This window comes from Gymnogyps californianus, unplaced genomic scaffold (genome assembly GCF_018139145.2).
Source record: "Gymnogyps californianus isolate 813 unplaced genomic scaffold, ASM1813914v2 HiC_scaffold_33, whole genome shotgun sequence".
In the NCBI taxonomy this organism is placed as follows: domain Eukaryota; kingdom Metazoa; phylum Chordata; class Aves; order Accipitriformes; family Cathartidae; genus Gymnogyps; species Gymnogyps californianus.
In genome coordinates, this window is record NW_026114213.1 from 1,158,318 (window position 1) to 1,179,820 (window position 21,503).

The 21,503-nt window shown below is 36.7% G+C and overlaps 1 protein-coding gene across 22 annotated transcripts in view; it reads right to left on the minus strand.

Moving 5' to 3' along the window:
* Window positions 1-1,046: 1,046 nt before the first annotated feature.
* The window catches only part of LOC127028488 (single-stranded DNA-binding protein 2-like), a 214,564-nt gene continuing 194,107 nt past the window's right edge, over window positions 1,047-21,503 (minus strand). For 16 of the 22 annotated variants that reach the window (XM_050914253.1, XM_050914249.1, XM_050914250.1 and 13 more), the window contains 6 exons: window positions 16,798-16,852; window positions 13,432-13,502; window positions 12,119-12,197; window positions 9,085-9,113; window positions 4,025-4,123; window positions 1,047-1,592 (listed from right to left, as the gene is read on the minus strand). In XM_050914253.1, the coding sequence (XP_050770210.1) occupies window positions 1,563-1,592; window positions 4,025-4,123; window positions 9,085-9,113; window positions 12,119-12,197; window positions 13,432-13,502; window positions 16,798-16,852 (363 nt within the window). In that variant the 3' untranslated portion in view covers window positions 1,047-1,562. The remainder of the gene's footprint in view (window positions 1,593-4,024; window positions 4,124-9,084; window positions 9,114-12,118; window positions 12,198-13,431; window positions 13,503-16,797; window positions 16,853-21,503) is intronic. The other 6 variants (XM_050914252.1, XM_050914246.1, XM_050914244.1 and 3 more) reach the window with 3 other exon arrangements.

The window sequence follows — 21,503 nt, forward strand, 5'->3', positions numbered from 1 at the left end:
TTCCGTATACAAAATCCAAGGTAAGATCTTTGCGCTTTGTCTGTGGCATGAATTTTAGTTCAGCCACTTTGTGTCTGCATTGCTGACCATCAACCTTTTGACCACTACACAATTGCGAGCTTTCATTTTCTTGGGGGAGCTGGAAGTCATTAGGAACTAAATTTACTATAATCTTGGTTTTAGAACTTTGCTTGAGGAGACAGGGGACTGACTGCTTCTAGAAGCTTTTCCTTTAAGGCCATATACCTTTTCTCCATTCTGTCCCAAGCTTTCATGTCCAATACACCAATCTCTTTATGAAATGGCTCAGACCTTTGTTTCTCTTATGTTTATAGCAAAAGATAGGACCCTCACAAGGTTAGTAGTCATAAAAAGTTCACCCAATCATTTTGGCTCACAAAAATGACTGCTTACTGGAAAGTTGCGGGGGTGGGGTGTTTCAGCCTGATAAACCTAGTAAAAAATACATATTGAAGTACCAGGGTGATCTGATTTTCTGAATAGGCTTGGGAGATGCTGTTTATAATCAGGCTTATGGATTGTTACAATTCAGTTGAGAATCATTGAAAAGGGGAAACATAATTGTAAATTGTTAGAAAATATTTCAGTAATAAGGACTCTACTGTATTTCCACTACCAACCCTATGGAAGATCATGCTAAATAGAAAACTCATTTCCAAGGGCAGAAACCCTGATACTTTATTGCTAGATTCTATAGCAATTTGAGCTCGCTTACAATAAATTTATAGTACTCTATATAAACTGAGAAGCTTGTATCAAATTCAGACTTCCATTTAAAATAGATATTGCAGATATTAGGCTTCAATTAAAGAAGAAAAATAACCTTCAGTGCTTCTTTTTCTAAAGGCAAAGTATTAAAAAAAAAAATCACCAAACTAGGTGAAAATTATTAAATTTCTCCAAAAATTATGCTTTCTTCTATTTCTTGAGACAATACAGTTTGTGATTCACAGGGTAACTGGTATCGAACACAAATTAATGAGAGCTCTTATAAGCAATTTTATTTCTATCAATAATGGCAGACATTTACAAAATCAGAAGAATTTATCATTTGAGTTCACCTTAAATATAATTTATAAAGCAGTGATATATGCAACATAGTTCAGGAGGGAAGAAGGAAAGCAAACTTTAATAATTAAAATGTAAGCATGAAAAAAAAGATGGAATAAAAGTCCCTACTCATTTCTACTTAAGATGTCATGTGACAATATTTTACGTCTTGCAGATTTGTATATGTATGTGTGTATTTCTACATCACACACACACATACATATACATTAACGCATATATTTACATAGACAGATAATTGTTTGCAGTTCCATCTTGGGCAACTCTGTTACGCCACTCTACTGTTGTCTCAATCATGTTTGGGACCCAATTTCTTGACAAAACTGGGGAGATGGTAGGAAAAAAATGTTGGTTCTGATTGTGTCTGAGATTCTTTTGTTAAACTGTACACTGGGACAAATAATTTTCTTCTGTAGTAGCTCTCTGAAGAGAGCCAACTCACTGTGGTCTTCATGAGGAGACTTGGTAACAGATCACACACTCATTGTCATGCTAGGGGAGTACTGGAAAAAGAGGAATCCACATTTTAACAACAGTTCTTTCCCAGGTAACTAAAACCACTTTTGGACAAGAGCAATGAGTTTAAATGTCAACATGCTATTTGAATTTTCTCCTAAATTTGTACTATAGCACATCAAGGCTGTAGTTCATTTTGTGGTATCATAACTTCTGTTATACTTCTATTATTATGTAAAAATATAGCTATTGCTGATGAAATCAATTCACTTGACAGTTTCAGTGTTGGGCACTGCTACCTGGGTAGCGTGATGAATCAATATTTCACTGATGCTTTTCATGCCTTTTACTGGTCAATGTCGGCTACTGGAGGGATTTAGCTGGGCAAGATAGCTAGTCTCAAACAGACCAGCTACATTTGTGGTCACTTGAACCACATAACTATTTTGAAGGGCTTTTTACTACTTGATGGGAAAAAGGTGAAGATACATCTGACTGGAATTAAACTAGGTTTTTGGCTTATTTTTAAATTCTGTATTATAGATTTTATGAGGCAAGCTGAATCAAGTATCAGTGGTTATTCTTCATGTGAACTGAAAATTCAGTCACCATATTACATTATTATTGTAACACAAATTGAACTGCAGCCCTTATACAAGCTATAGTTGCCCTCAAGTCAGCAATACTTCGTTACAAATAATGGGACACCACAATGCCTAATACAAATGCACATTTATATGCTTATTTTAATTTGTATTTCAATTGAAACTTATAGACTGCAGAAATACTTAATTGGCCTAAAATCTTCTAAATAGAGGAAAATGTTCAAATGCAAGAAATATTAGTGTTATGAAAACTGATACAAGAAACAGAAAGATATTCATTTGCCTTGGCAAAAACAGATATGTAATAAAAAAACCCTACCAAAGCTAGATTTTTGAGGTGGCCATTTCTAAGTGTCAAAACATATTCAGAAAAAGCATTCTGGATGGGTCTTCTCTGTCATATAAACTGCATAGAATGGACCACTTGGGTAAAATCCATTTTGTCCCATATCATGTCTCTGATGGTTTGTCTGCTTTAGGGCTTACTCCCATCGTGCTGAGCCCTCTCATAGTGGGCCCAGCAAAGCTTATTTTACTAGTTGGGTCCCAGATTCATTCAGGTAGGAAAACTAGGAGTATCTAGAATCCAGTAAGTAGTAAGTGTCTGAGAAAACTAATTTTCTTTTGAGTACAACTGATGTCCTTCTTTTAATGAGTTTGGTTTGGTGAACTGGTCTGCCTGCTGAATTAGACTGTTTGTCCTCAGAACAAGTAAAGCATGCTGAGTTGAGAACTAACATGGACTATCATGACCAAGGAACACATTTAATGGAGATTTTGTGGTTACTGCTTTTTTTGCAGATTTTGAAACATCAGTCTTTTTGCTTTGTACAAATCAATTTTCTCCAATACTCCAAACAATCTGAACATGTGCCCTCTTTATGAGGACACAAACAGCTAACATGCAGAAAATACTCCCTCTTCCTTTTCACTAGTTTAAGAAGCAACCACCCCCCCAATCTGATTTTCATGAAATTTGCCATGAACTTTGACTGTTGTGTGATCTAAGAGAAACTGTTTAGTCTTCATAATTTCTGAGCTAAATATCACCACTGGCATAGTTAATGGAGTTGCACTCACTTCTGAACAGCAGTGATTTCCAGTAAGAATAGAAGTGTTGAAGTCACTCAGCACTTCTGAAAAATCAGGCCACTTCTATATAGGAACCTAAACGTGGATTTAGAAACCCAACTTCAGGCACATGAGTATTAAAATACTAGTCTTGCTTTGTAATGTATTTTATACCATGTTTTGCTGCCTCAAACATTCTCAATTTAAAAAAATATCATTTTTCCCAGAATGAACACTAGAGGGCATCTTTGCTTTCTCTGCTCTAAAAGCATGCTACATCTTTCAACGTAAGATCTCTTGATGCTCTAATTATATACATCAGTGTGAATCCTGTTCTAAAAGACATTACTGCCCTGCAAAATACATGATTCAGGAGTCAAAGTTTGAAAAAACAAAAATTGAAACACTCAAATGTAAAGATCTGCCAACTATGTGTATCTAGGCTGTTCAGATATTGCCTGACAAATGCCCATTGTGCATTACTGAATATATATGGCGTAATTATTACTGCTTGATAGATTTAAATTTCATTGACAATTGACCTCTTAATCTAGAAAAAGAGCTTCTGCAGTAAATCTACACCTCACACATTTTTCAGTTTCAGCTCAACTTCTAACAGTATTTGGCACAATTTTTTAGTGAATCAAAACTATAATTTTAGAAGCTAGTAAAAAACCACGTAAGGTACAGCATTGCATTACAGGTACACTACAAAACTGTTTGTTCTGGATGTTATTTTTATTTTTTAAAATAAAAGATCAGGGATAAAGTTTTGCCAAGTAAAAAACTGCTTAAATACTTACGCTCTCACTCTGAAAAGGGTTTAGGAAGTTTCCACTCATCTCACCGTCATCCCTGGGAGTGCCAGGCTGATTACTCATGCTCATATTACTGGGAGAGTTCTGTTAAACAAGATTTCAAAATATAGATGAAATGTTGAAGATTTCAGTTCCTTTCCCAGCTTCACCTAGCATGTCAAAAGAGTATCTATACAATGCACTGGAATTTCTGAACTTGAAAGATAAGTCTCTGTAGAGTTCTGTATATTTCAATTACTAATTTTAACCTGCAAAGAAGTATTTTCTCCTCTGAAGTAACAACTATTTACCTGTAATTCTTGTTTTCAGGCTATAGCCAGCATGTTCTCCTACTAAAGTTGGGAAGAAGTATAAATGGTAGGAATAAGTATTAGCTCTGAAACTACATTAAATCAGTATGGTCAAATCAGTGGTATATGAGCATGTGCCTTGAAATATATGAGTTCAGAATACGTACTTAAAGGTAGACATGTGGACAGATCTGGTCTACACAGACCTTCACAAATCAAGGCCCGTATTTGAAGTATTTGTTCATAGTGTGTAGTTTGTTGAAATAACTTCTAGTTTAAATTTTGAGTTGCTAAACCACTTCACCAAGAGCAGTTATATACAGAGTTTATAGATAAATGAGTTAACAAGAGTATTAGATAAAAGACTCACGAATAACAGCCAGCCACAGGATTGGCCTTGCAAACATTTTCAGGAGGAGCTGTACTTTTGCTATTTGCTTGCACAGAGCATAATGCAGTAGGGTCTTCATCTACTTTTTGAGTGTCTAGGTGCAAGTGAAATGCTAATAAATAATAACAATACAAAGACTCCTGAAGGTAAATTCTTTTTTTATGGAAGTGCTCCCACACAACCACCTCTATAATGTTCAGAAAATGCTTTTAAGATTCAGTTAGTCACAGAAAGAATAAAGCTAGATAATTGTCACAGAAATTATTCAGCATCAATAATCAATACATGATTATTGTAAATACTACAAGTAGTTAGGTGTGTTTACAAAGTTGATTTGTGGTACCCTACCATGCCTGGAGCATGGATGATTCTCTTTCCATCACAGTTAGACTCCTATTAATACGGGCTTTGTGATGGAAAAGGAACAGTCAGGGAAAAGGGGGAGTGAAATTATGAACTTCATCATAAAATATTTACTATGTCTATCATAGTTCTTCCCTTGAATTTTTTTAATCCAGAAAAATTAAACACAGGATTTACAAATACAGCATATACATATGTACATATCTGTACATATACAAATGCATCAGGCTTAAAGTTTGAGCAGGCTTAACACAAAGTTTAAGCAAGCTTAACACAAACCTAGTATAGTCAATGGGTAGGCTAACAAAATGCAACTCAAAGTAGTGCATTTGATCAAAGTGACCAAATGATAACATCTGTAAGAATCATAAATTAATTTGTCCTCTTTTTCTTCTGTTAATTCTCAATTACAATCCTAACACAGCATTTCTGTTAGCTTACAGATTTATGAAGCTTCTTAAAAAAAAGCAAAATATATCATACTTTGAAAATACCTGCCTGCAGTCTTCATTTAGTATAATTAAGGCTGCAATGGGGCATACATCAGGTGAAAAATAGGAAATATTAAATTAAGAGAAAGTCTCCTTACTGAAAGGCTGCTGTTAAGTTTTATCCATATTCCCCTGAAGGAAGATTACCATTTCCACCTGAATGGGCAAATATGTTTGTGGGTTCAGCCTGATGTATTTATTTTCAGTTATAGATGAAATGTAAAATGAATTACATAACCGCCATGAAGACATAACTGTTTTTAATTGGCAGCTGAAATGCAGCTTATAGAGTAGGGTCAAGACCCCTGCCTTAGCCCTGTTGTTTTCTTCACAATCTAGTTCACTGGTTTTCAAACTGTGATCCTCAGATCTCCAGGAATCACTGGACAGCAGGTGAAGGGTCCATCAAAGGCAACTAAAAATTAACTAGCTAATTAACATCAGACAATTAAGTTTGCTATTTAGTAAAGTTATTATACCAAATATTTAGGAATCTACAGCTTGAAAAAGGTTGAAAACTATTGCTTTAGTTCAACCACAGCTATTGCACCTGAAGCAGAAATTAATTCAGGGAAGTCCTGTTGCATGTGTTATGCAGGAGGTCATACTAGACAATCACATCAGTCCCTTCTGCCTTTAAAATCTATGAATATATAGTTTAAAACCCACTAAGGCCTTGTCACATTTATTTTATATGATGCTTCCAGACTTTTGTTCATTCCTTGGGGATTTACTCCTATTTTATCTTTCTCTGTGTAGTACTAAGCTTTGAAATTCTGCAGTTGCTACAGTGCGCCAAACCCAAAGATTCAAATTCCTGACATAAATGCTTTTATAGCAACTTTCTGGGCTGCTTTTATTGCCAGTATGGGGTCTAGCATTGCAGCACTAGCTGAGTTTTTCCAAAGCAAATATTTCTTTGATGACTGCAGAAATTCCACGGGCACTGCAAGAAACACTGGTTATTAATGTTTATTTAATATGCATAATTTCAGTTCATTTACTTTCCCCCATCTCAATCTACTTTATGTCAATTCATCAATTCATATTTATAGATTAAAAAAAGTCATGTTTTGTCATTCAGTCAATTAAATTAAAATCTTCTCTGGAAAATGTAGCTAGGAATTCTGTCAGCTGTAATGATTCTACCAAGGCTGGATTAATTTTCTTCATCTCAGTGGTAATAGATAATCTGTTCCTCTAATATGCATTTTACTCCATTGAAATCCTGTGCCTGGCCTTGAGCATCTAGCAACGTGTACCCCAAACTGTGTTAACTTCAGTGAACAATTTCTGTCACATTAATTAGTAATCTGGAAAACTACTTGTGAAAAAGCCAGTTGAACAACTAGCTGGTGATGTATAAAGGGAGACTGTTGCCTTAACAAGAAGAATCCTGGTAAACTATGTACAAAATTGGAAGGCAGCCACATATTAATTTTGCATACATCAAATCCCAGAAATCTACTATTCCTTGCATGCAAAACTTTTCCAATCAAGTTCCAAAAGTATTATATACTATTATCTACCTGAAATTGCTAATGCTATATGCAAGACTCTGCCCACACACTTTTACTAGTATCAATTAAGGCTGCATATTGGGCATAGTGCTACCCAGAAAAAGATATTTAAAAGCTATTATATATAATGGTATAACAATACAACACTTAATTCCCAAGTAAACATCACTTTTCTTTTAGCTATTTGAAAAAGACTTGCATCAAATATGATTTCCATGATGTATTAAGGTTAACAAATTACTAGACTTCCAGGTAAATTTTTGGATCCAGGTTTTCTAATAATCATATTAGCGCATATGCTGATACTTAATACCAGTGGGTTGAATACAGGTTTTAAAAAATAATTTTAGTGGCAAGCTAATGGAAATGTTTTCTACTTTAAAAATGCTGCATTTTGAAAAAAAAATCTGAAGAAAAATTATAGACACTGATTAAAAATGTGCTGTATGTTTATTATCTCATTGGAGGTGTATATTGAATCTGCCACTGTACACCTGAGCACAGCACAGCTAAGGCAACATGGTCATTTCAGTCCACTGTTGTACTCTTCACAGGGCCTGAACATGATACAGATCTTCAAAACTTACAAAAATGTAGCACTGCTATAGATGTTTTTCCCTCATAGCCCCAAAATGGCCTAAGAGGCATACTGCTGTGGTCCTACTCTCCATGAAAGGCCATGGAAGGTTATTCCGAGGCTATAATCACCTATGTAATTTTAAAAGGACTGTATCACTAATTGAAGAATGCTTCCTGTTTTTTGAACATTTGAAAGTGTATTTTAAATGAATTCATACTACAAACTTCTATTTTAACCCACAGGAATTTAGGCTGATATTTTCTTCCCTTTTGACATGTGTTTGTATCTCATCATATCTCAGTGCTAGCCTGAGAGAGCATCTACAGTGACAACCTTAGTATGACCAGAACATGTGCAGACAAGCCTTAGCCAGATTCAAAGTGGCAAAGTCTATACTGAGAGAGATCTAGCCACAGCGCTGTAGCACTTAGTCCTGGGTCAACCAAAAGATGCAGGCAATTAATTCACTCAAACTCTCATTCCTTTTTTTTTTGGAAGATCGATAAGAATTTTGTTACAGCAATTTCAAATGAATGAGTTATAAAATTTTAACTGAAACAATCCCTTCATCAATTCAATATTTATAGATCAAAAGCACAAAAATACAGGGAGACAATTTTAGTGATATTTTTATTAGTTTTAGTCAGTTACATCTGAAGATGCTGAGTACAAAACACAGTATTTTACAAGGACAAATTTCTACCACTTTATCAACACTGAATAAGCTCATTAATTCCTTATTTGAATAAGTCCCTAAATTAATAATGATTACAGATGTAGCAGATTTTTATTTTTATAGAAGAAATGACACATTCAAGCACAATATTATTTTTGTAGCTGCAAAATCCCTACAGGTTAAACTCACATTCATTTTGCATATACTATTTTATGGTTGTGTTTACTATTTAATGTTTGTTTAACAGTTGTATCAAAACAGTGCTTTTTTTGCAACTACTTTTTAATCTAGCTTTTAGGGACTTAGACTAGTGATTAAGATATTAATGTTGTCTTACAGAGGTGACAAAAGGAATGATGCAGTGCATAAAAGTAACATCCTAATGACATTTTCCCAAATTTGCATTAAACTAGAATTGATTATTAGAACTATATTCATTTGTCTTAACAGTATGGAAGATTATAACATGATCAATCAGATTATGAACTGGATATATGTTAATCACATTCATTAATACACATTGTTATGCAGTAAGAAATAAGTCTACTTATACTCCCTATTGATTATAGATAGTTTTTAAACTTTCAATTAATGCTAATTCTGTCTGCACAGCCTCCAAAGAGTTGACAAGCAGAAAATGTAGATACATAATAAAAAGTTTAATAGAGACAATGAAAATTTGTTTAGAGTGAAATATTATTCTAAAAATTCCAAATATTTTACTAGATACTCACTTTGGAAATACTGTCCATGTCTCCTGAGCCTTAAATTAAAATAGATAATTATTCAATTAGTTTTGAGCTGAAATTAATCTAAGAGCTTATTTTTCATACTAAAATATATAGTGTAACAGCAGTATGTTAAAACACAACTGTGCTTGATCTCCCTTCCTTCCCACTGTCTCTCTGAGTAAAAGTTTATAGTCAATAGTGAATAATGTTAGTCCTTTCTCTGTGTACACACCTAATGAAAAAAAAAAAAAAAAAAAGGAGAAAAGAACAAAGGACACATTTCTGATCTATGTCAGTTCCTTGAATGGCATCCTTTAGGATGAGACAGCCTGACACAACTCAGAAAAGGATATGTCCAACCTCCCTGTCCTCTTAGCCAGGTACTGCAATTCATTTTGGGTACATACACCTGAGGAAGATGTTGCTTCAGCTTGAGGGGAAAAAAACCCCAAAATCATGGATAACTAGTAAAAGTTAATGTTGCTGACAAAAATGATCACCATTTTTACTGAACTTCAGCTACCCAAAACTCCATAGAAGACTGCTAATGAAATATCTCTAGGGTCAGCTGGGGGGTGTTTCATCAATGTCTTTGCCCCCAGAAGCAGAAGCCTACTACTGAAATTTGCTAAAATGACATCAACTTTGGATGCATTACAAATACTGATGATGATAATATCTTTCAGAAGAAAGTAGGTGATCCTGAGGACTGGAGTAATAGAAACCAAAAAAAAATAAATATAATGAGTGCAAGACTAACAAAAAGAATTTTTCTCATATGCTGTAGCTCTCACTTGGTTGAAGCCAAGAATAAATGAAATATAATTTAAGGATGGATGTATCAAGAAAAGCATTTCTAGCAGCAACAGACAGTAAACAATTCTGGTCACCTATTTTCAGCAAAGACAAATTCAAACTGGAATAGTGTCAGAGAAAATCAAGAAAATGGAGTTATGGGAGGAGACTGAAATAGCTTGGTATACTTAGCCAGGCAAATTAAGGCTGAGAAGGAATATGATTTCTCACTATAAATACACCAGATACATAAACATTAGGAAGAGGAAGAGTCATTTTGTCATGGACAAATGGAAAAATTTTGGTGGAAATCAGAAAAAGATTTCTTTCTAACCATCAGAGGTATGAACAGATATCCAGTAGAAGGGTTGTGGTCAAAGAAGCTAGAGAAGTTCAAGATGGAGCTTGACCAATTTATGCCTGTGATTATGAGACATAACTGCCTACTGCAGCATGGAACTGAATGCAGGAGATCTCTTCCAGTCTTACATTCCTAAAAGAACTCAGGTTCCATTTTAGAAATTAAATTAACCTTAGAAAACAGTTGTTGTTAATTTGACTAAACATGACATAATTTTCACTAGAGAAAATAACTAACCAACTAGGTACATATAAAATCCATCTGTAACTGTTTCAATTGTAATTTTTCTTTTAGCTGAGAAATAATTCTTGGGCTATAATAAGTGACAGAAAAAGATGCAATTATCATTTACAGGTTTTCATTTACTTGAACATAATGTGCATCATTATTAATTAAAGCAACAGTCCATTTTAGGATAGTAATATGTAAAGAAAAGCTATAAACTCACAAGATGGCCTTATGCAAAGTAATATATGAATTTCAGAGACCTGCTTGCCAAGAAAAAAAGACAATTCTATTGGGAGTTAGATGCATTTTGTTGAATTTTAATTGCTCAGAATATATCTCCTAAGTGAGGTTTGATGGTTTAGTTTTTTTCTCATCTTGGCATAGCCTTTTCCAATTTCTCCCTTCTTCTTACCTGTTTATACTTCCTGTCTCACAGTCTCCAGCTTCTAGGCTATAACTGTACTAATTTTCCATCCACCATGGTAGTATGGATAGAAGCAGGGAGAACAGTGACAGCTTGGCTTCTGCTTGCCCATCATGTATTTAGCTTGCTTGGGTTTTTCCACATAAAGAAAAATGCTATTCAGCAGTGTTGCAGGTGCCCTGTGTCATAGGGCCAGCTCCCAGATGTAAAAGAGAACGTTGCTGGTCAACAGTGGGGACAGAAGAGGAAAGAGATCTGAAGTCTTTGCAGACTGAGGTTCCCCCCTGTTGTTGCCCGTATGAATGACACTCCTTGGTGCAGATAGAAGTGAAGAACAGAATACAGAAACTGTATTCAGAGTTATTGGCTTGGTGTTATGGTATGAGTACAAATAAATACAAGGTATTTATTTACCCTGTGGGTATGGAAGAGGAAGGCATAAATGCAATTTATTTAGCTGCAGATTGTTGCTTAAATCCCTTTCAAGTGTCTATCATCCATCCAGCAAAGAGTAAGAGCAGAGTTTGCTAGGATAGTCAGGGGATAAAGCAGTGCATGTTTTGTAGAATTGTGTAAGGCTTCTCCCTTAGATAAGAGTCTTTCGAAAACCATAGTGTTGAAAGACAGAAAGTACTCTATTCTTCCTGCCTCTGCATGCCCTGACAAGAATTCATGTTCTTTCTTGGTGCACTAAAATGGCAACTGTCTGAAGCTGCTTATGGGGATGGAATAATAAAACTAATACTTAACAGACAGAAGGCTAATTATAGAACAAATAAGGATGTCAAAATATGGGATAAAACCAGCTTAACACATACGTCAATATATGTAATAACTTACTTCCATGTACTTGATAAGAACTCAGACCAGCATGTCATAATGACACCTTCTCAAGTTTTTGAAAGAGGAAGAGAGATAAAGAAAAACGGGTCTTATGCCATCAGTTCTACATTACTGTGATGATATGCTTATAGAGTGATTTGAAACAACTGGATTAAAATTATACTCTGTTATATAAATAACATACAGTATTTTTCTTCCAGAGGTGCATTATATAATCCATCATATGCTTAAAAAGTGTCTTAATATTTCTTATTAATGTATATACAGCTTTTTTAGTTTTTAAAAGATTTTAACATACAGTCTCCCACATAACTTAGAGAACTAATCATAGAAAATGGCACTGGTCATTGTAAATTCACAATGTTCATAACATTTACTATTATTACCTAATGATCCATTCATATGATGTGAATCCATTCCACCCAGTCCACTCATAGGTCCATCTGACCCTGGCCCCATTGGAAACTATAAACAGATCAGACATTAAAAAATATTACTGCACAATTTTTTAAGATAATCTAATAAAAAAATATTCCTCAGAAAAAAATTGTAAAGGAAAAATGCACAGTCCCATCTCTGAATGTGAAAGTCAAGTGAAAGTCTTCCACGTGATGATTGCAAAAAGTGTCATTGTTTTTTTTTTACTTTTTCCAATGCTACCTTCATCATTTTTGAGAAACTCGTTTCTGTAGGCTGGCTAATCTACTTCAATACTTTGTACATGATTTTCAAACCTGCAAGTGCTAACCTAACTCTACTCCCATTGAAGTTACAGAGAATTTTACTATTCACTTCAATTAGTGATTAATTAACAGTTTTCAAACCCCACCCTATCTATACTGACAGTCAGACTACTCTGCATTACCTTTGCAATATGATCAGTTTCTTACAGATTTAAGATATTAACCTTAAATTCAGTTCTTCAAAAACTTAAAGGCATTAGCATTACAGAACATTTTCTAAAATTCACTGCATACCAATTTAGCAATATCTAAATATCTATATTCTTAAAGTTTTATTGTCCTTTTTTCAAAAGGCTCACAATATGGACTGTAATTAGATGAAATATGGTTGTAATCAGATAAATACAACAAAATTGAAGGCATAGATAGAGATCAGAAAAGAAACAAGTTCTATCTAAGAATTCCGATTTTTGTCAGTTCTAGAACTACTGAAGTTTGGGCTAAAATAGTCACCAGTCCGGTAGTTAATGAGGCAAATACCTAAATGTTATCATTAGCTTTCATTCTTGACACCTTATTTAGATAAACAGGGAAGTTTGTTTCTTCTTAAAGGTATTGGTTTTATCCTTTTTTACAGAATAGCAAGGAAATATAATACTGGGCCACTTTCAACAGTTTTCTTCTCCCTCTTCAGTCATAGAGACTTTTTTATAATGAAAGTTTAAAGCCAGCAGAAGCTAATGCTTGGTGGCAGCTCCTAGGATGGTGTCATATGGTACAGAAATCTATTGCACTGCAGTATGACAAACTAAGTCATCCCCAATATCCACATGCACATGCCTCTCAGGTCTTTTCTGTGTAGAAAAATAGGCCCCAATCATTATTTTGCACGTACTGGCATGATCGATTTGCGAAAAATTAAGAAAACTAAAATGGACACGGTGTGATGGAAATGTAGTGGTTTGGATAAAACAAGGCTGTATAATTTTAAAAAATATAACTAGATTCATATTTACATTAGGTCTGTTGGGTCCAGGTGGTACTGCATTCATTAAAGTGTACATGTTGTCTCCAGAGTTGGTTGAATCTGTAATAAGAGATTATTTTAAGTGCTAATATATACCTTTCAATAAAACTGCTCACCTAATACATTTCTTGCCATTTAGTTCATATTATTTCTGTTCCTGAATCACTGATACACAGTGGAATATAATGGAAGATTTCATTCCCTTTTTGTCTTTCTACCACACAATAGAGATATCAAAACAAATAATTGCAATTGTGCCTATGTGACTATTTCTAGACTCTACTTTTATGCATGACTGTTAAAAGGTTTATAAATCACCAAGTATCTGTAACTATTTAATTCCTTAAACTCTTTTTCCTGGAGTTCCAAATTACTTCACTCATCTTCAATACTCTATAAGACAGGAGTTTCTCTCTTATCAACACTTCCTGTAATTTGTTTTCCATCTGTAATAACCAATAAATAGCTTCTTTTATATAGCCTTCAGGTTAGTGTAGTGAATGAAAATCTTTTATTCTCATCTGTGTCAGTCTATTAGATTTTTAATATATCTAACTATTCAGTGGAATATTGTGCAAAGATCACCTCTCTAAGGACAACTTTAGCTAATGTATCTTCATGGTACAGTGTGGTGCAATGCTTCAAAACCAACCTGAATCCAAAAACAACAAATCCATGTTGGCACAGTGTGATGCCTAAGCTATAAGTTCTGCCAAGAGCTTCACTGGGCCTTGCCAGAAGTTGACACAGCTATACTGCTTCTCAGTCTGGGATTACTTCACATAGAACCAGAGGACAGATATGCCCTTTCCCTCCACTCAATGTACATGAACTTTCAGACTGGAGCACCTCCAGAGTCGAAATGCAAGATTTAAATAATGACATATGGAATACAACCCACATAACTCTTCTGGTTGAACTTAGGAAATCAATGCCTGAAAACTACTAGTAGATACAAATTATTCATTCCCAGCTCCAACTTATCCCTACTGCTAACACACACAAAGTCTTAATACCCCTCATCAATATTTGTAAGAAGGAGAAGGCAAAAAATGCAGCAGATGATAGGTAGACAAATTAGGAAAAAACCTTTCACAAGGGAACTTGACAAGAGATAGGCCATGTAACAAAAAAGTTTACTGAGAGGAGAATGACCTCAGAAAAGTCTAAATAAATCCCTAAGGGGACAGCATATCTTTAAAAAATATAGCCAACTCTGGAAAAACACTACCCTCTATAGTATCTACAAAAAGAGTAAAAGAATAGCTAAGTAGCTCTATACCTAGTTCCTCCAAAACACTATTCCATCTCTTTGAACCATGAGTTTTGAGCTTAACAGCAGACACAAAAAAACACTGCTGAACTGTAAATCTTTTTCCAAAACAAGGGACTTTTGAGTCAGAAGTAGTGAAAGCAAGAAAGCCTAGACCAGACTGATGTGTGTTGGAACTGGGAATGCAGCCTGACCTCGTGCAAGAATATATTTGTACATACTCGGGGCAGTTAAAATCAAGGTCTTTGTCTATTCCTTTATCTTTCTGATACAGTTTGCCAAGCATTAATTAATGTAACCTTGGTGAGTAAATAATTCCATTATATACAAAGAACTATGCATCACTAGGACATTCAAATATATTGTTTAAAAAAGAGGGAAACTAAAAGCTTTTAGCCTAAAGTTAGCAAAAGTAAAATTAGCATATAAAAAGTTATTTTTAATGATCAAGGAGGTAGACAATAAGTTCTTTAACCACAAGATCCTTTTGAAACATACAACCCTGGCTCACCCTAAGTTCTACTGCCTTTTATAAAAACATATACAGATTGATCGGGCCATGGGAACATTCAGAGCTGGAAGGGTTTTCTCACTAGTGAGTGAGTACCTTTGCAAAATTCTCAGGTGGCCAATGTCTAAGTGTTTTTATACTTTGGAAAGCAGAGGCCTTAAAACACCTTAGTGTCTCTTTAATTGAAAATAGAAACAATTCCTCAATAGATGCTTTATTTTAAGTGCACACAGACAGCTTAACACATGCCATAACTACAGTGCTGACTGCTTTTAAAAAAGTGCAGGCTCTCTGTGGGTTTGTTTTTATGTTAAAAGAGATTCTACCTTTTAACTGCCAGCTCACATTAATTATCTTTTTCACTAATGATATGAACAAGGAAGCCCTACTTTTTATTTCAGGTCACATTTTAAAGCCCTGGAATTGTATTTAATTAAGATTTTACATCGGTGCAGTAAGTTTTCATGGGTAGTTAGAAAACTTCCCTACCCTCTTGTGCTGTAAAGGACAGCAAGAATATGTAGTACGTGAGGACTGAGGATGCTATAGCATCATCGAGATGAACAGGTCCCTCTTAGCTGGTCAAAGTGGGTTACAAATACAGATGTTGGCCAAAAGGAGTCTGAATATCTGCTGAATATTGGGTTACACAAAAAGTAATTAGTTTCTTTTTAGCACATATCTGATAATATCCATGGGAGGAGAGCATCCTCCATATCTTGCAGTTCCTCCTTCATGTCAGACACTTTGCTGAACATCCATGGAGGGAAATACATCTAGTTGGCCAACTTTAAGCCTTGAGAAGCTAGCTAGCTGTCCTGAATGCTCCCATCCTCCTCCTCGATTCTTTAAACCTTAATAGGAATGGTGGCCAATCTGTATGGCCAAAATCTCCATGTGGTCAGAATTCCAAGATACAGATCATGTAACTTGGAGAAACAATGGGACAGTGAAGTTCTGGGAACAGATCACAAATAGGACATGGCAGTGGTTCCTCTGGGGCCTTACTCCTCCATTGCAGGATAGAGGAGAGCAGTCTGTCCAGCATAACCATGCTGTCAGTCAGATGACATAGCCATGTGATGCAGTCATGCTTCTGAGTCATGCATAGCTAGAGCCATGTATCGGTAAGGTCTATCACATAGGGTACTATAGAGGAAGGATTCAAAAATCTCCTGATTTCAGAACTGGAAGAATTGTCCTGAACAACATTAGCAAAACCAAATACACATTCTGTCTTCTTTCTTTTTTTTTCTTGCTATTGCTAAAATCATGCAAGAAAAGATGGGCTCAAGAGCCAGAGTAATGAATTGCTTTGAACTGCACAGATACAAGGCTTTGCATCTCTGCAACACAGCAGGGAGAGAAAGAAAGGGAAAGAGCAGAAAAAAAAATTGATACAGAAAGTACAAAACTAACACCTCATTACCTGATCCTTCATGAAAAATGTATCAATTGGATCTATCAGTTTGTCTGCATTAATAGCACAGAAAAATCTGAAAAAAAAATTTGTGCACTTCCTAAAATCCCTTATAATTTTCTTTCATTTTTTTCTGAGTAGATTTCAATACCTGCTGGACTAGGCATGATAGGTGTTCCTGGTGGCCCTCCACCTCCTGGAGGACCCTAGAGAGGGTAGAAAATAACAGTTAGCATGAAAAGAAAAAAATACAACAGTCAAGAATGAATATGTTACAAAAGAAAAAAAGTATCATGAATGTCATGAGTTACTCTGTCAAAAACATGCACATTTTCTGATAAGCTAGCAAAACAGCTCATTAAGACAACAACATTGGTCAGCAGGCCCTGGCACAGAGTTCTGATATATGTAGATCTATGGATCCAAGAAGATCCATTAGTCAAAAACTTTGAACCATGCTGTGAGTCAGACAAGAGGGATACTTAGATCAGGGCCCAAGACAATTATATTTAATTCCTTCAACCTACTTTTGTTACCACCAGTTTTCCAACTGGCATTTCTGGCAGTGATGCATTATGCATCACTTCTCTTTTCTTGGGTGTTATTTCCTTTTTTTGTTGTATTCCTTTTCATTACAATTATTATTATTCTTAGTTAGTAGTGTATTTTATTTTTACTTTAGTTATTAAACTGTTCTTATCTCAACCCACGAGTTTTACTTTTTTTTTTCTTTCCTCCTCCCCATCCCACTGGGAGGAGGGAGGGGGAAGCAGCTGTGTGGTGCTTAGTTGCTGGCTGGGGTTAAACCACAACACAAGGGCATGGAGGTATATAAATGTTGTTTGACTGCAGGAACGTGCTGCTACTTCTGGGTAAAAGATTTCTCTTTAATATGCAATTAACTGAGAGTTAATCACTGATTGGCAGAGATGCTTCCCACTGAAGTGTTCAGTATTTTACTTGTATGAACCTGGGGAGAAGTGCTATCAGTCAGAAAGCTGCTACATTACTGATTTTGACTGTCTGGAAACAGTCAATTCACTAGTGTATTACTGCTAAATGTTTTGTAAGAAATGTTATTTTTAGCAGGCCAGTGAGAAAGTGTCTATTGTTTTAATTCCAGAACTTCTCCGCCTCATTCCAAAATATTTCAGTGAATTTTACCAAATCTCAGCAATGTCCTTTTAAGCAGACAGGAATAATCAAACCTTTATATTCAGTGCTATTGAAAAAATCTCTCTGTTTGGAACAGTATATCTACAATTTTAAAATATAAGAAATGATAACAAAAAATAATAAAAGTCATATAGCAATGAAAATAATCATCTGTTGTTAGCATTCTGCATCATTTTTATTATGGAAAATGTGGGGGGGTCAGTTTATTTTTATTGACATCATAACATTTTTATCAAACTATAAGTAGGCAGTTTTTCATGTTATTTCAAAATATTAGTGGTTCTGCAAATGTAGGAAGCAAGAAGTTATGATTCAGTTCTTACTAAACAATTAGGACTTTTAGAATAAAATTATTGGAGACATTTTTAAAGAACCTTAAAAAGCTTGTTTAACAACCAGAGCAGTCTCTGTACAATGTTTACTCATAAACAGATTTGCAACACAGAAATACCTGAAACTAAGTAAATAGATATTCCTTGGAGTTTTGTTTTGTTTTGTATTCTATGATTTAGCACTCTAGGTAAGTGATATGACTATACCCAAATTTATGCAGCTGGCATCATCCTGACATATTTTATTAATTTGTCATTAATTTGAGAAGGAATTATCATAGAACCATAGAATCATTTAGGTTGGAAAAGACCCTTAAGATTATTGAGTCCAACCTTAAACCTAACACTGCCAAGTCCACCACTAAACCATGTCCCTAAGCGCCACATCTACACATCTTTTAAATACCTCCAGGGATGGTGACTCCACCACTTCCCTGGGCAGCCTGTTCCAATGCTTGACAACCCTTTCGGTGAAGAAATTCTTCCTAATATCCAATCTAAACCTCCCCTGGTGCAACTTGAGGCCGTTTCCTCTCGTCCTATCACTTGTTACTTGGGAGAAGAGACTGACACCCACCTCGCTACAACCTCCTTTCAGGTAGTTGTAGAGAGCGATAAGGTCTCCCCTGAGCCTCCTTTTCTCCAGGCTAAACAACCCCAGTTCCCTCAGCCGCTCCTCATGGGACTTGTTCTCTAGACCCTTCACCAGCTTCGTTGCCCTTCTTTGGACATGCTCCAGCACCTCAATGTCTTTCTTGTAGTGAGGGGCCCAAAACTGAACACAGTATTCAAGGTGTGGCCTCACCAGTGCTGAGTACAGGGGGACAATCACTTCCCTAGTCCTGCTGGCCACACTATTTCTGATACAAGCCAGGATGCTCTTGGCCTTCTTGGCCACCTGGGCACACTGCTGGCTCATGTTCAGCTGGCTGTCATCCAACACCACCAGGTCCTTTTCCACCGGGTGGCTTTCCAGCCACTCTTCCCCAAGCCTATAGCATTGCATGGGGTTGTTGTGACCCAAGTGCAGGACCCGGCATTTAGCCTTGTTGAACCTCATACAATTGGCCTTGGTCCATCGATCCAGCCTGTCCAGATATATATACACACACACACATATATATATACAGGTGTTTTTAAAAAAGAATTGTGGAATATTATACAGACTGAATTAAAATTGACATATGTCGTAGATTAATCCCAGCCAGCAACTAAGCACCATGCAGCCGCTTCCCCCTCCCCCTCCCAGTGGGGTGGGGAGGAGGATCGGAAAAAAAAAGGTAAAACTCGTGGGTTGAGATAAGAACGGTTTAATAACTAAAGTAAAAATAAAATATAATACTAACTAAGAATAATAATAATATTGTAATAATAATAATTGTAATCAAAAGGAATATAACAAAAAAAAGAGAAATAAAACCCAAGAAAAAAGAAGTGATGCACAATGCAATTGCTCACCACCTGCTGACCGATGCCTGAGCAGCGATCTGCCCCTCCTGGCCAACTCCCCCCAGTTTATATACTGGGCATGGTGTTCCATGGTATGGAATATCCCTTTGGCTCGTTCGGGTCAGCTGTCTTGGCCATGCTCCCTCCCATCTTCTTGTACACCTGCTTGCTGGCAGAGCATGGGAAACTGAAAAGTCCTTGGCTTAAGAGAAGCGCTACTTAGCAACAACTAAAACATCAGAGTGTTATCAACAGTATTCTCACACTAAATCCAAAACACAGCACTGTACCAGCTACTAAAAAGAAAGTTAACTCTGTCCCAGCCGAAACCAGAACACCTTATATATAACACCACCTACCAGTTCATCTTGTGATTCCCTTTTGTTGTAAAGTAAGCAAGGTCACTGGGCATCTTTTATAAAGTATGAAGTCCACAGGTTAGGTTATACAAATCAAGGCATAATCACAATTTCATTTTATACTGCTAGCAGCCCCATAGCTTTTTTCCCTCCAAATTATAATTGAATCAGAAATGAATGTGTTAAGATTGGCCTTGCCAAAAGTGTTTGAAATGCTTATTCATAGAATCATAGAATCATAGAATGGTTTGGGTTGGAAGGGACCTTAAAGATCATCTAGTTCCAACCCCCCTGCCATGGGCAGGGACACCTTCCACTAGACCAGGTTGCTCAAAGCCTCATCCAACCTGGCCTTGAACACTTCCAGGGATGAGGCATCCACAGCCTCTCTGGGCAACCCATTCCAGTGCCTCACCACCCTCACAGTGAAGAACTTCTTCCTTACATCTAATCTAAATCTACCTTCTTTCACTTTAAAGCCATTACCCCTTGTCCTATCACTACATGCCCTTGTAAAAAGCCCCTCTCCAGCTTCCTTGTAGGCCCCCTTTAGGTACTGGAAGGCTGCTATAAGGTCTCCCCAGAGCCTTCTCTTCTCCAGGCTGAACAACCCCAACTCTCTCAGCCTTTCTTCATAGGAGAGGTGCTCCAGCCCTCTGATCATCTTTGTGGCCCTCCTCTGGACCCCCTCCAACAGGTCCATGTCCTTCTTATGTTGGGGGCCCCAGAGCTGAATGCAGTACTCCAGGTGGGGTCTCACGAGAGTGGAGTAGAGGGGCAGAATCACCTCCCTCGACCTGCTGGCCATGCTTCTTTTGATGCAGCCCAGGATACGGTTGGCCTTCTGGGCTGCAAGTACACATTGCCGGGTCATGTTGAGCTTCCCGTCAACCAACACCCCCAAGTCCTTCTCCTCAGGGCTGCTCTCAATCCACTCATCCCCCAGCCTGTGTTTGTGCTTGGGATTGCCCCGACCCATGTGCAGGACCTTGCACTTGGCCTTGTGGAACTTCATGAGGTTCACACGGGCCCACCTCTCAAGCCTGTCCAGGTCCCTCTGGATGGCATCCCTTCCCTCCAGCATGTCGACCGCACCACACAGCTTGGTGTCATTGTCAAACTTCCTGAGGGTGCACTCAATCCCACTGTCCATGTCACCGACAAAGGTGTTAAACAGCGCTGGTCCCAATACTGACCCCTGAGGAACGCCACCCATCACTGGTCTCCACTTGGACATCGAGCCATTGACCACAACTCTGAGTGCGACCATTCAGCCAATTCCTTATCCACCGAGTGGTCCATCCGTCGAATCCATGTCTCTCTCCAATTTAGAGACAAGGATGTCATGCGGGACAGTGTCAAATGCTTTGCACAAGTTGAGGTAGATGACATCAGCTGCTCTTCCCTTATCCACCAACGCTGTAACCCTGAGCAACGAAAAATTTCCCCGTTTCCATTGTAGAGCTACAGACTCTAAATTCAAAGGGACCTTTAAATCACATATTCCAAATTTCTGGGAATTTTTATCCTTTTATCCATGT